The sequence below is a fragment of the Apodemus sylvaticus genome, chromosome 18 (assembly GCF_947179515.1).
Source record: "Apodemus sylvaticus chromosome 18, mApoSyl1.1, whole genome shotgun sequence".
Classification (NCBI taxonomy): Eukaryota; Metazoa; Chordata; class Mammalia; order Rodentia; family Muridae; genus Apodemus; species Apodemus sylvaticus.
Genome location: NC_067489.1, coordinates 20,109,643 through 20,127,696, shown reverse-complemented (window position 1 = coordinate 20,127,696; position 18,054 = coordinate 20,109,643). Strand labels below are relative to the sequence as shown.

General features: G+C 45.1%; 1 protein-coding gene across 1 annotated transcript; it reads right to left on the bottom strand.

The window, feature by feature from the left end:
• Positions 1–650: 650 nt before the first annotated feature.
• Positions 651–3,752, bottom strand: Dkk4 (dickkopf WNT signaling pathway inhibitor 4). The gene is made up of 4 exons (XM_052162611.1): positions 3,467–3,752; positions 2,362–2,512; positions 1,783–1,935; positions 651–930 (listed from the first exon to the last, which is right to left on the bottom strand). Exons 1-4 carry the CDS (start codon positions 3,575–3,577, stop codon positions 680–682), a joined length of 666 nt encoding a protein of 221 aa, XP_052018571.1. The 5' UTR covers positions 3,578–3,752; the 3' UTR covers positions 651–679.
• Between the last annotated feature and the right edge of the window lie 14,302 nt (positions 3,753–18,054).

Here is an 18,054-nt window from a genome sequence, read left to right as displayed (position 1 = left end):
TCTCCCAAGCTGCCTCTGGAAGTCGATGACCGTTTCCTTAGAAACCAGGGGCTGCCAGGCATGGTGTGCACGGCCTTAATCCCAGCACTTGGGAGGCAGAGGCAGGCAGATCTCTGGTTCAAGGCCAGCCTGGTCTACATACTGAATTCCAGGCCAGAGCTACATAGTGAGACCCTGTCTAGAAAAGGAGTGAGGGGTGAGAAAAAGAAACAAGGCCCTCTTAACTGTAATGACTTTCTGGGACCCTTTCCCATGTGCAAATATACGGATAACAGAGGTGCTTTATTTTAGGGGCAGCCGTCACCCGCCGTGACTCACAGGTCAGTGGAACCTCGCTAGCATTCATTAGTTTGTCTGCTAGGCAGTCCACTGTGGATCAAAGATAATGATGTACACAAACATACAATTTCTTTTTCAAAAAAGATTTATTTGAGCAGATTGAGTCACTGGCTTGGAGGCCAGCCTGGGCTATATAACTTACTTTGAGACCCTGTCTCAGAACCCTTCCCCCTCCCAAAAAAAAGCATCTAGGAGGTAGAAACAGGCAGGACTCTGAGTGCAAGGCCAGCCAGGGCTACACAGTGAGACCCCTGTCTCAGAAAATAAAATAAAAGATATAATAAAATTAGTGCCAGGGGTTCTGTGTGAATACGACAGCGGAGTCCCGTGTTTTCACAGCTTAGATTCTTTGGCATACTCTTAGCCTTGAATGCTGTCGGTTACTGGTCACCTGACTCCGACACGACAATCCAGGTCCACAGTCGCAGCGCTGGAAGATTTCTGGGGCTTGGGCAGTGTCTTTGTGCCCCCTCCTGGAGCAGACTTGTCCCTCTCGTAGAACTGGCTTGCAAATTTTTGTCCAAAAATGGCGAGCACAGCAAAGTCCAGGGCCACAGTCGGAGGTTCTAAGACAGCTTTCTCCCTCCTGTCCTGCAACAAGTTAGGCACAGGCTCCAGAGGCAGCAGATGGGCTAAGGGTGTGTGGGTGTGGCTGGGGGTGGGGGTGGGGGGTGGGGATGATACTAATGACTTGAGACTGGGGATCTAGGAATAAAGGCTACTACCTGTAGAGCCTGTATATAAGAGAGCAAAGCCAATCAGACACATAGGTTTCACACAATAAGGGGAATTATAGCCCTACCTAACAAAGACATCAAGAAAAGAAATTATTTCCTGTCCTCAGAAATAAGTAGCACTCCACGAAGTTTGCTAATTTTTAGTGAACATCGAATCATTTGTATATAAAGGGGCTGGTGACATGAATGAGGGGCCAGCTTCTGAAGGGGCCAGCTAGCCCAATGGCATGAGCAAGAATGGCCGTTGTACCTCTTCACTTTCAAATATTGTCATTGGAAGACTTTAATTTGAGACTCCTATTTTGTTTTTTAAAAAATTTGTAAAGCCCCAAGTGTGGTGGCAAACACCTTTAATCCCAGGAGAGGCTGTCGGATCTGAGTTCCTGGACAGCCAGAACTAGAGACCTGTTTTGTGTCCTGTACCAGTGTGGAGTGACTGTGTCTGCTTTAATCCACTTTGCATGCGGAGGCTATAGAAAAGGGAAGTGGTGGTTGTTCCACCCTGGCATAGGGAAGGCCCTGGCTTGGAAGGTTTGCTTCCTGAGCTCTCATCACTTGGCTCTTGCCCTGTCCTAGCCAGGGGAGTCCCTTGAGTTGCACCAAGAGCTCACAGACATGGGCTGAGGGGGGTTAGTCTCGGCCTGTGGGGCTGGGAGGGAGGAAATTGTTTTTAAAACCATACATGCTCTCAGAATGATGTTCTTACCCTTACTGCTTTGCGACTTCTTCGTGCTGGGCTTCCCCTGAGGGCTGTTTTCCTCCGCTGGCCATTTGGTGGTTCCTTCTGCATAGCTGCCATCTTGGCCATCAGTGTTTCTGTCCATCACTGGCCTTGTGTCTTCCACTGCAGTGCAGACATCTGAGGGACAACTGGTAGTATTAGTGACTCTGAGGACAAGTACAGGTGTACTGTTACTGTAGTGCCCAAGAATTGGGCAGCACTTCTATGTCCCATTTTATATACATTCTAGAGACAGACGCCAGGCATTTATATGCTCACACATAATGAAATAATGGATTAATAAAATTTCAGTCAATATGGAAAAAACCAAACCACTCCACTTTGAATTTGCCCTTTAAAATCATTCTATCCCTGTCACTGGTCAAGGGTGTTGCCAGGTAGTAAATGATCTATCTCGCTTCACCAAAAAAAGACCGCTATACAAATCTACTTCATCCAGACCCAAGAACATCCTAGCCTGTCCCCGGTGGTCAGTCCTACTCTGCGTGACTCCAACCGTGCCATCAGATTGCAGCCCCTGACTTGGAGCCCCAGCCCACTCACCATTCACACAGACGGTTCCGGGGCAGCACACGGCGCTCCTCTGGCACCGCCTGCGAGCCCTGTGGCACGTGGCACAGAACGACCGTTCGTCATGAGTTGAGAAGCAGAATTTTCCTGCGCTGCAGTCCCTGTCTGATGCACACTGTGAGCCCTGTGGAGGGAAACGTGTCACAGGCTGGGAGATTGATGAGACCCAAGAGGCCTTGATCCACGGATGGGTTGGGAGGCCGAACTCTAGTGACAGTAGATCGCCGTGGCCAACTTTTTGGGCACCAGCTTAACCTTTCAGCATAATTGGTTTTCTTCCGGAAAGAGTACATCAAGCTAACTGTGAGCAGAATACCGTGGCTATTCTGGAACTTATGTTTGGAAATTTGTCTTTAATCAATTATGAACCATGCCCCGACCCCAATTTTACTTTAAGAACTCCAAATTTAATATTTCTACACTCCTCATGGAAAATCAAAGTTGTTCATGTGGGTCTTCCAGATGACAATTATAAGCCTTTGTCACTCCATCCTCTGCTCCCCAACTGTCCTTTATTATGTATATAGTATACATACTACAGAGAATAGTGTAGTGTAATGAATAATATCCATAGATAATGACCCTTCAAACAATCCTGGGAAGTAGACAGTTACAGTGATGGGTCATGTCCTAACTCCTACACACCTGCCGGGTAGTCATGGTCTAAATTCCTGTCTTCGTCATTCCTAGACAGAAATCTATGCCTATCTCAATTTGTAAGTCTGGCCACTGAGCATAAAGGCCTAGCAGGCACTACCACTTTCACTGTTAGTACTAACTTGTAGATAAATGTAGAGCCCCGACCAGAGAGCCAGAAGATCCCTTTTGTTTTGCATGCCTTTCTCAGAGACTTGTATCTGCCTGCAGTCAGGTTGGCTTCTGACTCACTGACAGCTCCTTAATTCTGCGTTCCCTACCTCCTGAGGGATGGGATTACTTTTAATAGTAAATGATAAGAGAACTGGATTTTATGTGCATGTGCAGTCAAGTCATACATAAATTTACTTAGAGCTGAGGATGCCCTGCCTGATACAAATTGCAGTTGGTCCCAGGTACCCTTGCATCTAGCCACACTTACCTTCCCAGAGTCCTGCACATCCATGGAGCTCTTGATGTTGTTAAAATCCAGAACCAGAGCTCCCAGGGGTGAACAGAACCAGCTGAGTCCAAGCAAGGCCACCAGAACCATCCTCAGTCCCTCTGGTCTCTCAGGAGCTCCAGTACCCCTTGAGTCTTCGAAGACTAGGCTGCCGTGTGGTCCTAGGTACAATCTGAAAGTTGCCCACAGAGGCCTCTTCTGAAAGAGAGAATCTGCCCAGCGAAGGTGTGTGAAATGAGACAGCCAGGTCTGATCAGCATGTTCTTCTGAAACTATTTATAACCAGATGTGGCCCCTCTTCTCCTTTCCAACCCACCGTTTCCTTCCCCTTTACCCCACACAGGCTACAACAGATCCCTTCAAATCTTTGATCAATAGTTCAAAACAAGGACTCAGTGGAAGAGACCAGAGGCAGGGCCACAGCGGCTGTTCCTCCGGGCCGGAATCCTTCTTAATTACCGCATATCAAAGTCAGTTCAAAGGGCTCACAGCAAAGAAGGATGTTGGTATCAAAGGCAGCTCTGGTAATCACCTGCATTTCCGACCCTCAGTCCTTCGGGAGGAGGGGCAGATGGAGATGTGTCTTCACAGCTAATTGTACTCAAAGAAAGAAGAACTCACATCAGCCAATATGCTGTAGATGTTTTAAAAAAATTACTAAATCTACCCTGAAGTTTAAAGTGGAGAAGTTACTTCTGTTTAGCCCTAACATCTGAACTCTAAAGTTAGGGTTAAGGTTAGAGTTAGGGTTAGGGTTAGAATTGTTAGGGTTAGGGGTTAGGGTTAGGGTTAGGGTTAGGATTAAGGTTGGAGTTGTTAGGGTTAGTGTTAGGAGTTAGTGTTAGGGTTAGGGGTTAAGGTTAGGATTGTTAGGGTTAGGGTTAAGGTTAGGGGCTAGGGTTAGGGGTTAGGTTTAGAATTGTTAGGGTTAGGGGCTAGGGTTAGGGGCTAGGGTTAGGGTTGTTAGGGTTAGGATTAGGGTTAAGGTTAGGGGTTAGGGTTAGTGTTAGGGTTCTGATAGCTTCCAAATTGTGAAATTCTGACACCTGTTCTGTTATATAAATGACATTGGGAAATCACTCTTCTTAACAGTGATAATTGAACTCTTTGAAGTCAGTTATTTTATTAGAAAAATAGTGGGGCACATAAACATCTGATTTTATTTTCAAGTGTCTTAATTTTTAAACTGGTACATAAAAGTAAAAACTGACGCCTACAGTTCCAGTGCTTGGCAAGTGAAGGCAGAAGGGTCCGGAGTTCAAGGTCAGTCTTGGCTACATAGCAAGTTGGACCCTGTCACAAAAAATAATTTTTTAAGATTTTAACTATGCATGTGGTGTGTGTGTGTGTGTGTGTGTGTGTGTGTGTGTGTGTGTGCTCATGTGACTGCAATGCCCAAGGAGGCCAGAAGATGGTGTCAGAGCCCAGGAAGTCGCTCTTGTTCAATTCCCATCACCCACAGGTAGGCTCACAACAGTCTGTAACTCCACCGCCAGCGCCAGCGAGCCAGATGGTCTCTTCTGACCACGCCAGGCCACAGGCACACACGTGATGTACACTTACAGATGCAGGCCAAACACTCATACACACAAAATAATAAAATCTTTAAAATGTAAATCAATCCAACAAGAACACTTTTCTGTCCCATGGCTTTGCTGAGTCTTCTTCCTGCAGGAGCCCAGTGCAGCCCGGGATCCATGTGACACACTGTGGTGCTGAGGACATTCTCAGTCAGGAGTTCCCCCCCCCCCCCCCCCCCCGGCAGGGCTCTGCTCTCTGCTTCTCCAGAGCAGGGCCATCTCTGTACAGCCTCGCTGCTGGCAGTGCCACTCCCGGCCCCGCACCGGACTTCCTCCTTCCTATTTATACTAGAGTCCCGTGCACTGCTGACATCAAAACCCCGACTAATTCAACAGGCATGAAAAGTAGGTGAGTGATAGAATCCACTTTAAAGGTAGAAAAATCACGGCTGGGGAAAGAACTGAGCTGCCTTCCGTGTGGTGTCTCTGCTTCCCGTTTCCACCTGAACTGCACACAATGTCAGAGAACCAAAGGCTTTGGGGAGGGAGAATGGATAGGAAGGAGACCCTGTAACATGAGCCAACAAGTTCTGGTGACTGACCTTTAGAAATAAACTATAAAATTAAGGATCTGGGGTGCAGGGAGGGGCCTAGGATGCTGTCCTCTTATTATGACAAGCACCGAAAAGTCTATATGGGGACAGAACTTTACAGGGGACATGGTGTAGACCTTCTAGAGAAAGAGCTATGTGTCCCCTGGACAACTAATATTTGAGATGATGTTTGTGGGATGTAGGTTAAGAGGCACACGGCGGGGTGGGGTGGGGTGGGGTGGGGTGGGGTGGGGGTGAGACACGCCTTTAATCCCAGCACAGGAAGGCAGAGGTAGGCAAATCTCTGTGAGTTTGAGGCCAGCCTGGTCTGTAGAGTGAGTTTCTGGACGGCCAGGGATACACAGAGAAACCCTGCCCCAAACAACAACAACCAAAACAAACAAAAAAAGAAACAAATAAAAACAAACAAAAATAGACAGGTGGCCGTGATGGATGCTGGGTTCAGGTTGTAGACATGAATATTGCCGTTTGGAAGCGGAATGGGGGAGTCAGGATAGCAATTTGCTTTGAGGAAAGCTCTCCAAACAGTCCCCTCAGCTAGATGCCTAATATCAATCAAGGTGTGGGATTAACCACTGTGCTTCAGCCTGGCTTCCTGGTTCCCATTTCTGTTCCTCAGAACTCACACCGCAGTGCTTAAAAAACTCTCGTCCACTGGCTACTTGTTGATGTTTTCCCTAGGTGGTGAGCCCGAGAGGGCAGGCCTCTTACCCATTGACCTTAGGATCCTCCGACTTGAATACCAAGCACATAATAAAAGCTTTTTTTAAACCTTGGGATTGTACACCGTGACCGAGGCTGGACGGGACCTGGCAGCGTCAGCGTCCTCAAGCTGTGAATCTGCAAATGTGTCCCACCAGACTTGACAAAGCTCTGAGACTTTGTGTTACACACAACATCGAGATAGATGGGTTTGTGGGATCTTTGGGATGTGTGGCAAGTTACCGAGGCAACTTGCAGAAAAATGAGTGTGTTTTGGTTCCTGGCTCTGGAAAGTTAGAGTCCACAATGGCTGAGGTAGCATGGCCGTGGGCATTGGTACGTGGTGGCAGGAACAGGAAGCTGTGACCTCACATCTGCAGCTCCAGGCATGACCCAAAGAGAGCAAACTACAAGTACGCAAAGGCTTTTACTCTCATAGCTTGCCCCCAGGGGCATACTTCATCCAGAAAGGCCACATGACCTAAACCTCCTGACGCGGGCAACAGCAAATATTCAGATGCCTGAGACTATGGGGAACATTCCCGACTCTAACCAGCACTCCTAAAAATCTAAAGTATTTCTTACTACTGTCCTTCGAATGGTAAATGTCTCCTGCAGGTTCATGTGTTTGAGCCCTGGCCCACAGTTAGTTGTGCTGTTCTGGAAGGCTGTGGAACATTAAGGAGGTGGAGCCTTGCTAGAGGAAGTGAGCCAATGGAGACAGACCTTCAGGTTGGGTAGCATGGCCCTACTTCCTGCCGAGTCTCGGCTTCCTGGCTGTGGACAGGAAGTGACCAGCCACCTCGTGCTCCGTCACTGTGCCTGCCCCACCATGATGGGCTGTGTCTATCCTTAAAGCATAATCCAGACAAACCCTTCTCCCTCTTTTAGGTTGCTTCTTGTCAATTAAAAATTGGTCACAGTAATAAGAAAAGTCGCTGTTATCCATTTTCCAGGCCGGTGCTTTATGCCCCATGTGAAAGCCAACAATTAACAATAACATTGCCTTCCTAAGCAAATGCAGTCCAGCAGAGAAACCCACCCCACCCCAGGCCTCATTTTACAACAAGGCTACCATTTCCTTTTTCAAAAGATGTATTTATTGTATGTATATGAACACCCCATAGCTGTCTTCAGACACACCAGAAGAGGGCATCAGATCCCATTACAGATGGTTGTGAGCCACCATGTGGTTGCTGGGAATTGAACTCAGGACCTTTGGAAGAGCAGTCAGTGCTCTTAACCGCTGAGCCATCTCTCCAGCCCCAGGCTACCATTTCTGGCTCTGAATTAGCCCGAGGAATTTTAAGAAGCATGGAAAGATGACACAGGGTAGTTTGGGAAAAGACTTCAGTGTATCTTCAAAGATACCAAACACAGCCAAGGCCACTGGCCCTTCAGTAACCAGGGACCCTCCTCGAGACCGCCTCAGTGATTAGGATAGAGACAGTGTAGGGAGCAAGAAAGCGACCTGAAATGTCCTCCACCGACTCCTGTGGTTGGATCCCCAATCCACAGATGGTGAGAGCTATTAGACCTTTGGAGGGGGACACCTTTGTCACCACCCAAGGGTCCAATACCACCATACCATGACAGCAGCTGTCTACGGAGTTTTTCTAGAGACTTCTGCCCAGGCCAAACTGAGATTCATTGCTACAACAAAGAGATCTCAGAGAGAACCAAACAAGAAGCAAGTTGACTGTAGTTTGTATGTGTTGTTGTTGTTGCTGTTGTTTGAGACAGGGTCTCTTTATGTAGCCCTGGCTGTCCTGGAACTTTCTATGTAGACCAAGCTGACCTCAAACTCACAGAGATCCTCCTGCCTCTGCCTCCTGAGTGCTAGAATTAAAGGTGTGTGCCAGCATATCTCAGCTTTTCAACAAAATTAAGTTACACTTATTTATTTATTTATTTATTTATGCGTCTGTGTGTGATGTGTGTGTGCGTGATATGGTGTGTGTATGGTGTGGTGTGATGGGTGTGTGTGTGGATGTGTGGGTGTGTGTGTGTGGTGTATGTGTGGTGTGTGGCACTATACATCGATTCTTGTATACAGAGATCAGAGGACAATTTTCAGTGGGTGGGATTTCTTCTTCCAAGATGTCGGTAGCTCCCAGGACTTGACGTCAGGTCATTAGACTTAGAGCCGCAAACCCCTTTACCCCCAGAGCCCCTCGGTGGCCCAGAGGTGCAGTCCCTTGCAATGGGTGTTCTTGGCTCTCAGGCTACATCTCCAATGGTCCCTGAGGCCCCTCCACCTTTGTCTTCTGACATTTGGCCATAGAGGAGAACTTGGAGTAATGCTAAAAAAACAAAGAATTTTGTTTATTAACAAAATCATAAGGTCCATTTAGGAGGGAAAGACTTGAATCCTAAAAATTCAAGGTTATACTTCATTTTAGCCATAAGTAAGGGGGGTCTAATTACTAACCTCCACAGTCTAGGCTGAGGTGTCTTTGAGAATGAATCATCTGACCCTAGGTGACCATAATTTATTGTCTTTGACAAGATGTCTTGGAATATACATTCTGTCTCTGTGGCCATTAGGTTCATATATATACCTACACACACACACACACACACAAATATATACATATACATATACATGTACATATACATATCCACATATACATATATACATACACACACATTTGTTTACTTACTGGGGAGTACATGCATGTATCATGGAAGTCAGAAAACAGCTGCAGGGATCAGTTCCTCCTTCCAGCATTCTGGTTCTGGGAACTGAACTGGGGGTTCAGCAGGAGCCTGTGTCTGCTGAGCCATCTCACCAGCCCGTTCGTGGGCTCCTGCAGTGCAGTCTGAAGTCTCCTGCTTGTGTCAGCAGGCAAACCAGACCAGGCCCGGGAATAGAACTCCCTTCCTCTCAGCCTTTTCCCCACAACACTGTGCTCCCCTATCTTTCTGTTTTGCCTTATCATGACGCTCTGATGCTCTGAGGTGGCTCGGTTGGGGCAGATCTCTGAGGGGTAGGACCCTCCCCAATGGAAGTTTGAGATACAAGGTGACCAGGCAGTGTGACTTCCCAATGCCACAAGGTTATGCCATCCTGTCAAGATGCACTGTGTCTCCTGAAGCTGTGACTGGAAAGAAATCTCAAATGGGTTTAGTTTTTTGTTTGTTGTTTTGGTGTGTGTGTATGTGTGTGTGTGTGTGTGTGTGTGTGTGTGTGTCTTGGTCTGGTATTTTGTCAAAAGGACAAGAAAAAAAAAATACATGTTCAAAGGAGCCTTCCTGTGCTCGGTGAGTCCACGGAAGCTCACATGAGGCCTGCAGCGGCCAGATCCCAGCTGGGACCCCTTGAACAGCAAGATGCTCCCTAACTTAGCTGTCTTTTGAAGAGTCACTGCCTGGTACCCAGTAGCTGTAGAACAAAGCAAACCTCTTGTGCAGCTGGCCTGAGATGCTGTCATTGCAACGCCCCAAGGCAAGGATTATGGTTTAATTGAAAAGATCAAGCTGCTTCTCTTATTTTGTAGTAAACACCTGGGCTAAAAGAACTCTCCTGTTAGATGCTGTTGAATAAGCCAAGGTGAAACGAAAATTCCCCAAAGAAATTTCCACCGGCTCCTATTTCAACTCCCTGGGTCTGATTACACCCCGGGTGTCTCCTGACCCCGGTGAGAATGGCAGATTTTTTTGCTGAGAGCTGACACCTGTATTCTCCCAAATTAGAGTAGCGGAAGTTCAAACCTGAGGCAGCGTGTAGATGGGTGATTTATGTTCAGTCAGGAATGGAAATTTCTGTTACTGCTCCTGTGTCAAAGCCAGTTTTACTTCCATAAATTTTGCTTTTCTTAAAAAGAAAATCAAAGACACTGAAGTGGGCAAGTCCTTGGCAGACTCTCACAGGAAACGCTCAGAAAAATCGGATGAGAAAGGGCACGTTGTGGGGAACTGGCAAGATTGATTGTACAGACGAAACAGGAACAGTTCTGGTGTTCTGGTTCGTCTGTTTAGCATAAATTGGTAAATGACTTATTCCATGAGTACATGGGCAAATAACACACACACACACACAAACACACACACACAGAAACAGCTTCACAGAATTAGTTTCTTTAATGGGGGTAACAGGCTATTTAAACTTTTGGGGAGCGAGTAGGGGCTGAGCCAGCAGATCCCTCTGGGCCCGTCCATTATCTTGTCAGCGGAGGTTCTTTACATCACCTGCTTCTGAAACCTTCTGAACTCTGCTGCAGCCTTTTTGACTTGTACTCATTCAGAAAATCATAGACAGATGGACATGTTTACTGTGTGGTATGTGAGACATACATTAACGTAAATAGATGAGCTTGGACAGCCAGGTGGGGTGGGGAATCACCCCTAACCTAATCCTAACCCACACTTCACCCACACCTGGCTGTCCTGGAACCCATTTTGTAGACCAGGCTGTCCTGGAACCCACTGAGATCCTCCTGCCTCGGCCTCCTGAGTGCTAGGATTAAAAGTGAGAGCCACCACACCCAGCTCTTCCCCTATTTTATCTATTGGAGGCTTTGGATTTCCAGTCACAGGGGCTGGCTTGAAACCCTGTGTCAGTGGGAGTTAACTTTGAAATTGTTAGAGATTTTATGAGACACAAATTGTGTAAGATTATTGTGTAGGGCACAAGTCAGAGTGACATGATTATATCAGTCAATGACCTCGGAAAGGGCGAGGGCCGGAAAAGCTGTGTCCTGTTGGTTTCAGGACAATTATCCTTCGCAGCTTGGTTTGGGGTGTGATCTCTTAGACTGTTTAAAAATGAGAACACTGGTGACTATACAAAGAATGTAGTGAGGTACAAAGAACACTTTAAAGGAACTGATTGTAGAATAAATGAGCGTTTAAAGTAGGAGGCCAAAGTGATCTATTTTTCCCATTTGTTTTTACTGTCAAGGCCAGTAGATGTCACCTGGGAGCAGAAGGCTCCTTTAGCCTCTATCAGTGAGACATTAGTCAAGATCTCACTGACCCTGGCTTCCCTTGGAAGCAGTGAGAGCATTTTTCTCTGTGTGATAGACACTGGTGAGAGGTCCCTGGTGGGTCTCCATGACCCCACCCTCCCCAATCAAGAGGCTAGGTGGCTTTCTATAGGACGTTTTGAGAGATATCCTATCCTATAGTATACTTGTGATGGTTTGTATATGCTTGGCCCAGGGAGTGGCACTATTAGAAGATGTGGCCCTGTTGGAGTAGATGTGTCACTGTGGGTGTGGGATTTAAGACCCTCACCCTGGCTGCCTGGAAGCTAGTCTTCTAGCAGCCTCCAGGTGAAGATGTAGAACTCTCAGTTCCTCCTGCACCATGCCTGCCTGGATGCTGCCATGTTCCCAGCTTGATGATAATGGACTGAACCTCTGAACCTGTAAGCCAGCCCCAATTAAATGTTGTCCTTTCTAAGAGTTGTCTTGGTCATGGTGTCTGCAATAAAACTCTAACTAAGACAGTATTCATTCGTTACTTTTCTATTCCTGTGACAAAACACCATGACCAAGGACACTTAAAAAAAGAAAGCAGCATTTATTTGGACTTTTGGTTTCAGAGAGTTAGATTTCATGGTGACAGAATAAAGACATGATCACAGGCATAGCCTAAAGCTCATATGTGGATGCCGGTGGGGGCGGGGGAGCACTTCTCACTTTTTTCATAAGTTTTACATACACTGAATTAAACAGCATCCAGTTAAGTCTGGGAAATCAATAAGATCATTTACTTATAATTTCCCCATGTAAGCAACATAAAAGGTACCCCCATATAAATAGTGTATATGCACATAGTATATACAAAGATAGATTTCAAAAAATAAAAAATTGGGTACCATTGGTTAGATCACATTTTAGTAGCTTTAGAAATGTTTGATCTGGGCTAGAGAGATGGCTTAGCAGTTAAGAGCATTGACTGCTCTTCCAGGGATCCTGAGTTCAATTCCCAGCAGCCACATGGTGACTCACAACCATCTGTAATGGGATCTGATGCCTTCTTCTGGTGTGTTTGGAGCTAGCTACAGTGGACACAAATATATAAAACAAATGATTTTTTAAAAAATACTTAATCCACAAATCTGTATTTCTACAGACATGGTTTTTAATACAAAGTAGAAGACCTTTGATCTCACTGCACAGGCCTTTCATGCTTCCAGTGTGATATTCCTGGGGAAATTCCAAATTCTTGGGACCTCTTATCTCAATAGATTGGTAGACTAAGAGGGACAAAAGTCTCTCTCTCTCTCTCAAATAATATTTATTTTTCTTTCATATGTGTGGGTGTTTGCCTGTACGTAGGTGTGGGGAATGTGTACATTCAGTGCCTGCAGAGGCCAGAGAGGGGCCTCAGATCTTCGGGAAATGAAATTGTGAGTCATCTAAGCACAGGGATTAAGTGGACAAGGTGCTTGAAAAGAAAGTTCGACACAGTCCTGGGCAAGAGTGTGGGCTCCTCAGGAAGGGTTGCTCTGACCAAAGATACACATTCCGTTTTGGTGGGTTGTGATGCAATCATCACTGAAGATCTACAAAGGTCCCATACATACAGGATTGCAAGTGACACAAAAAATGCCGGATCTCTGGCACAAAAGACAGATCTCTACTGTAAAAAGTAATTAATGACCTTGTTTGTGAGGTTGCCCGAAAACTATCTGAGAGGAGTGAGGACCTGCCCAACATGCTCATAAACAGACAGGCTGTGAGCCTGGACATTGCTGATTTCCATTAAAAAAATTGCTGATTTCCATAAAAAAAATCTACGCAAAAGGAATATTGTCTCTCTGTTGTTCATCTTCATGACAGATGTTGGCAGCTGTCGTGGGACTCTTCTTTCTCAACTGGAGAGAGGCTTCATGTGGGTGAGGGGCGCCTTTCCTAGGCTCCACCCAACAGTTACCTAGGAACAGCCAGGTACTAGCTGGCACCTGTATAAGAAAGCTATACCAAGTTTTCATTCTTATCCATCCTGGGTCCACTGTTCCTGCCAGTGGCAATACCTGCAGGTGCCCCGGCCAGCAGGGTCTTCAGCTTGAACCCGAGGAAAGAGCCGACAAATGGGGGGGGGAGGGGACAAGAGACACGAAGAATGAGAGCAAGGCAGGTGGTCTGATCAAGCTCCAAAGAAAGTTCATCTTTTACCGGCTTATTAGCAGGAAGGAGGAGGAAACTCAACTGTCCAGGGTGGGAAGTTTCCATGGTGAAGCAGGGGGTTCTGCCAAGCAGGATGTATTTTCAGGGCAGCCATCTATTTTCAAGCTAACTGCCTAACTACAAAAGGGTCAGCTGATTACCAAAGAACCAATTCAATCCGTTGAGAAATAGAAGCTTGGCCCAGGGAGTGAATCAAACATGGAGTCAAATATGCTAAGATATACCCGTTGGCTCCCGGCATGCAGGGACGCCTCAGCACATGTTGGCGTTTTCAGAAGACTTTTGCCCATCAGTATTACTCATTCTTAGTTGAGAACTGCTGACACACTGTGGATGTAGCAGAATAGAGAACTTGAAAACACAGACATTGAAGGAATGATAGGTATCTTTGCTTTCTGCTCTCTGGCAGGCTTTTCTGTAAGCAGATAAACAAACATTTGTGTCCCTCACAAAGCTGGAATGAACCAAGGTGAAAAGGAGGGCTCCAGCCAGTATCTGTCTGTCGTAACCTGGTATTTCAGAGAATGCTAGTGCTTTCTTCTAAACAGGATGTAAAATTCATTCCAAGTTCATCCTTCTCCATCACCCTACCTGCCTAGAACTCATGTGTAACTGTGATATAGCTGCCTTTCAAGGTGTATTGACAGGTATATGTGTGTGATCTCAGAACACACAGGTAATGAGATATGACCTATGACAACTGGTAACGGTGGATTCATTACAATGACCAGGTCTTAGAGGAAGATCAGTTTTAAAAAAACAAAAACCAAGAAGTGTCTTCTTTATTTTACATCAAAAGGCTCCAAGCATACTCTGGACTAAAGGGTTCCTTCCCCTTCCCAAGCCTCCATACCTTCCCTGTCTTTAACCCTCTTTTCCCCAGTATTTTCCCCTCTGAGACTGTGATCACTCAATTTAAAAACTTTATGGGAGCTGAAGACTTGCTACCTACAACTTCTTCAGGGCTAGTAAGGCACAGATCTTTGCCCATGCAGGGATCAAAAGTCTCGATCTGCCTGCTTTAAGGTAGACAGATGATTTATGAGAACAGAGGATCATCATTTGATGGAAATCTGGCAAAAAGTAAATAAGTAGAAAAGATGTCATCACATGGGACATCAAACCATAGAGACAGCATATCTTACGCAGAATGCTATATGCCAATGTTAAAATCAGTGCCAAATAGGAAGGGCCTCTTCCCACAACCAGGTGCTTGAGAGCCAGGCTGGCAGAACTGGATGTCAATTTGAGTTTGTAAATCTTAGAAGCATCTGACCCCCTCTTCTGGTGTCTGAAGACAGCTACAGTGTACTCATATATAATAAATAAATAAATCTTAAAAAAAAAATCTTAACCGGGCAGTGGTGGCGCACGCCTGTAATCCCAGCACTCTGGGAGGCAGAGGCAAGCGGATTTCTGAGTTTGAGGCCAGCCTGGTCTACAGTGTGAGTTCCAGGACAGCCAGGGCTATACAGAGAAACCCTGTCTCGAAAAAACCAAAATCCAAAAAAAGAAAAAAAATCTTGGAAGCTGAGGACACATTGCCTGAGTTATCAGGTATACACACAGTGGTCTACTCTAAAAATGGCATGGTGTGGTGCCATTGGCAGTATACCAGGGACCATCAGGTCTTTAAGATAGCTGTTCTCATGATCTCAGTGTTTGGATTCAGGGGTGAGAGCCTGTGGTGTGGAATAAGAGCCTGCCGATAGATTCATCCTGGCGCTGTGGTGAAACACAGTGAATTGCTGGAATAAATGAAAAGGAAAAGGGTGTGAGGCCACCGTCAGTGGGTATATATTACACCAATGATGCCTACCTAAGAGAAGCAAGGAAACACAAATCAAAACTGAAGTTTACAACCTTAAGAAGACATCATACAATTTTTATTTGTTTGAGGAGAACTTTTATGTTTTTCATTTCCTTTTCTTCTTTTTTTATTATTTTATTTGTTTACATTCCAAAAGTTGTCCCCCACTCCTTCCTATAAAAAATTTAAAAAAAAATCAGTCACAGGTTTAAGCAATTTTATCTTCAGAATTTTTTTTCAGGACTGATAAGATTCAAAATGGATTGGCATTATTTTAATAAACAGCTTCCCGAGTTCTAGTCTGGGTGGGGTAGACCTTTATCCAGCCTAAGCAGGGTCAGCATACATCAGAAGATATTTAAATCCTTAACCAGGAAGAAGCTGATTACCAGTTGTTTCCTTGGAATCTGACTGCTCTGAGCTGTAGTTTAGGCAAAGTCAGTGGGTGGGGTGCCAGCTCCCCGTCCTAGGCTCCCTGGGATGTGCTAGTCCAAGCCTACCCAAGACTTCAGCCAAAGCAAACTGTCTCCTCTGGGAGGGGTCTCATTCAACCAGGAGTTTACTTCTGGGGATCTTCATGTTAAGGACTGAAAACAGGGAGGCCCAGGGAGGTCAGGTAATTTGCCCAAGATTAAACAGCCAGTGAACCAGGTCAGATGCGAACATTTGTTTTGCTTTCAAAGTTTATTCTGTCCTACACACAGTTCACTGAGTACATCCCTAGTCTTTCTGAATTGCTTGAAAACCACAGAAACTGTTTGTTGACTCCAACTGGAATTATATGCTACTTTGTCCCCTAAATTGTCCTCTGTGTAAATAGAATTATAGTGCTCCATTACAGAATGGTTAAGGTCAAATAGCTTATAGGTTGTGTCAAACAGGCTGAACTCTAACCTACATGCCATATTAAAAACTGTCTTTGCCATAAAAATACCCTGCAGGTCTGTATAAAGGTTTAGTAGTTTAGACCAAAGGACTGTTCTTCCAGAGGACTCAAATTTGATCCTCAGCAGGACAGGTGTCTCACAACTGTCTGCAACTAAGGCTGCAGCGGGATCCAATTCTGGCTTCTGTGGGTACCTGGGCTCATGTGTACACACCTACACATACATTCACACACATACACACACAAACACACATACACATGCACACACACATATACATACACATGCAAACATATTCATATACATAAATACATACACATACACATGCAAACACATTCATACACACATATACATGCACACACATATACATATATACACATACACACATATACACATACACATGGAAACACATTTATATATGCATATATACACATACACATGCACACACACATATATACACATACACATATATATACACACACATACACATACACATGGAAACACATTCATACACACATATATACACACATAGACATGCACACACATAGACATATATACACACACACACATATACACATATACATGGAAACACATTCATATACACAAATATATACACATACACATGCACACACATTCATACACACATACATATGCACACACACATATATACACATACACATATGCATACACACACTCTGTTATTGAAATAATAAAAATGAATTCTAACAAATACCTCTCAAGCATTTTATGGCCTTCTGGACATTCAGAACACACTCTGACTTTGGCAGGAATTCCCCAGATGCAGTATCCAGCCTGACTCATGATGTATTCACAACCATCTAGGGTCCTGAATGAGACTTTGGGGAACAGAGGGCAGGGTGCTTGTCCTGCACCAAAACGAAGGGCTAGGAGGCAAGCTGCAGGGTTAGTTCAACTTTTATTCCATCTGTGGCTTTGGCCAGCAGTGAGGGCCCAGGGCCTGGTGATCCAGAGATATTTCCTAATTACTCATAGAACAACTCTCCCTTCTTCATGAATCCAGGTACTTTCCCATTTTATGAAAGTGAAACTGACTTTCCTAATTATTAAAAACATGTATTCCCAAGTTTTGGAAATTTTGCAAAATAAAGTGTGAAGAAGAAAATTATAATCATGTTCCTGTCAAAATTTGGTAAAAAAAAAAAAAATTCCATTTTTCCCTGTGATTTACCTCCCGCTCTAGTAGGGACGTGATTTTTGTCAGCTGCAGATAGATTTCATGATTTGGCATTTTGGGGACTTTTTAGAGAGAATATAAATGCTAGGGCCCATGAGGGGTTGAGGGGTTGTGATTTGGTTGGTATTTGTTATTGTTTGCTATTAGTCCTTATTTGTTAAGTAGTTGTGCACAAAGAAACAAGAAGAAATTAGGATATCCTGATGATGAAGATCAAACTTGCTCCGAAGAACTCGATGCCCCTATCAGCAGGAAGTAGTCTAATGATAATGTCACCCCCTTTCCCACCCCTGATTTTATTCAGGGATTTCTTTCCTTTCCTCTCTATTCTTTTTTCTCTCTCATCTAGCATTAGGGAATTGAAAAGGCAGGAAGAAAAGGGGTAGACAAGGATGGAAAGAACCCACTAGGCAGTTCAAGACAGGAAAGCCTGGCTGTCCTGGAACTTGCTCTGTAGACCTCAGGCCTCTGGTAGACCTCTGTAGACCAAGGCCTCAAACTCAAGAGATTCACCTGCCTCTGCTGTAGTGCTGGGGTCAAAGGTGCATGTCACTGCCACCCAGCTCTTCCTGCTTCTTACAGTAAATTTACAAAAGCATATATGCTCTCACACACAATAGGGATTACACTGTACGCATACTTCTGCTTAATTTTCTCTATCAAGCTTCTCCCTAAGAGCATC

Excerpts from the sequence above, each read along its gene's own strand:
- Dkk4 (XM_052162611.1), bottom strand. The coding sequence starts at position 3,577 with ATGGTTCTGGTGGCCTTGCTTGGACTCAGCTGGTTCTGTTCACCCCTG. Across the intron at positions 2,513-3,466 it reads ATGTGCAGGACTCTGGGAAG|GGCTCACAGTGTGCATCAGA; the intron begins GTAAGTGTGGCT and ends TTCCCTCCACAG. Across the intron at positions 1,936-2,361 it reads CGGAACCGTCTGTGTGAATG|ATGTCTGCACTGCAGTGGAA; the intron begins GTGAGTGGGCTG and ends GTTGTCCCTCAG.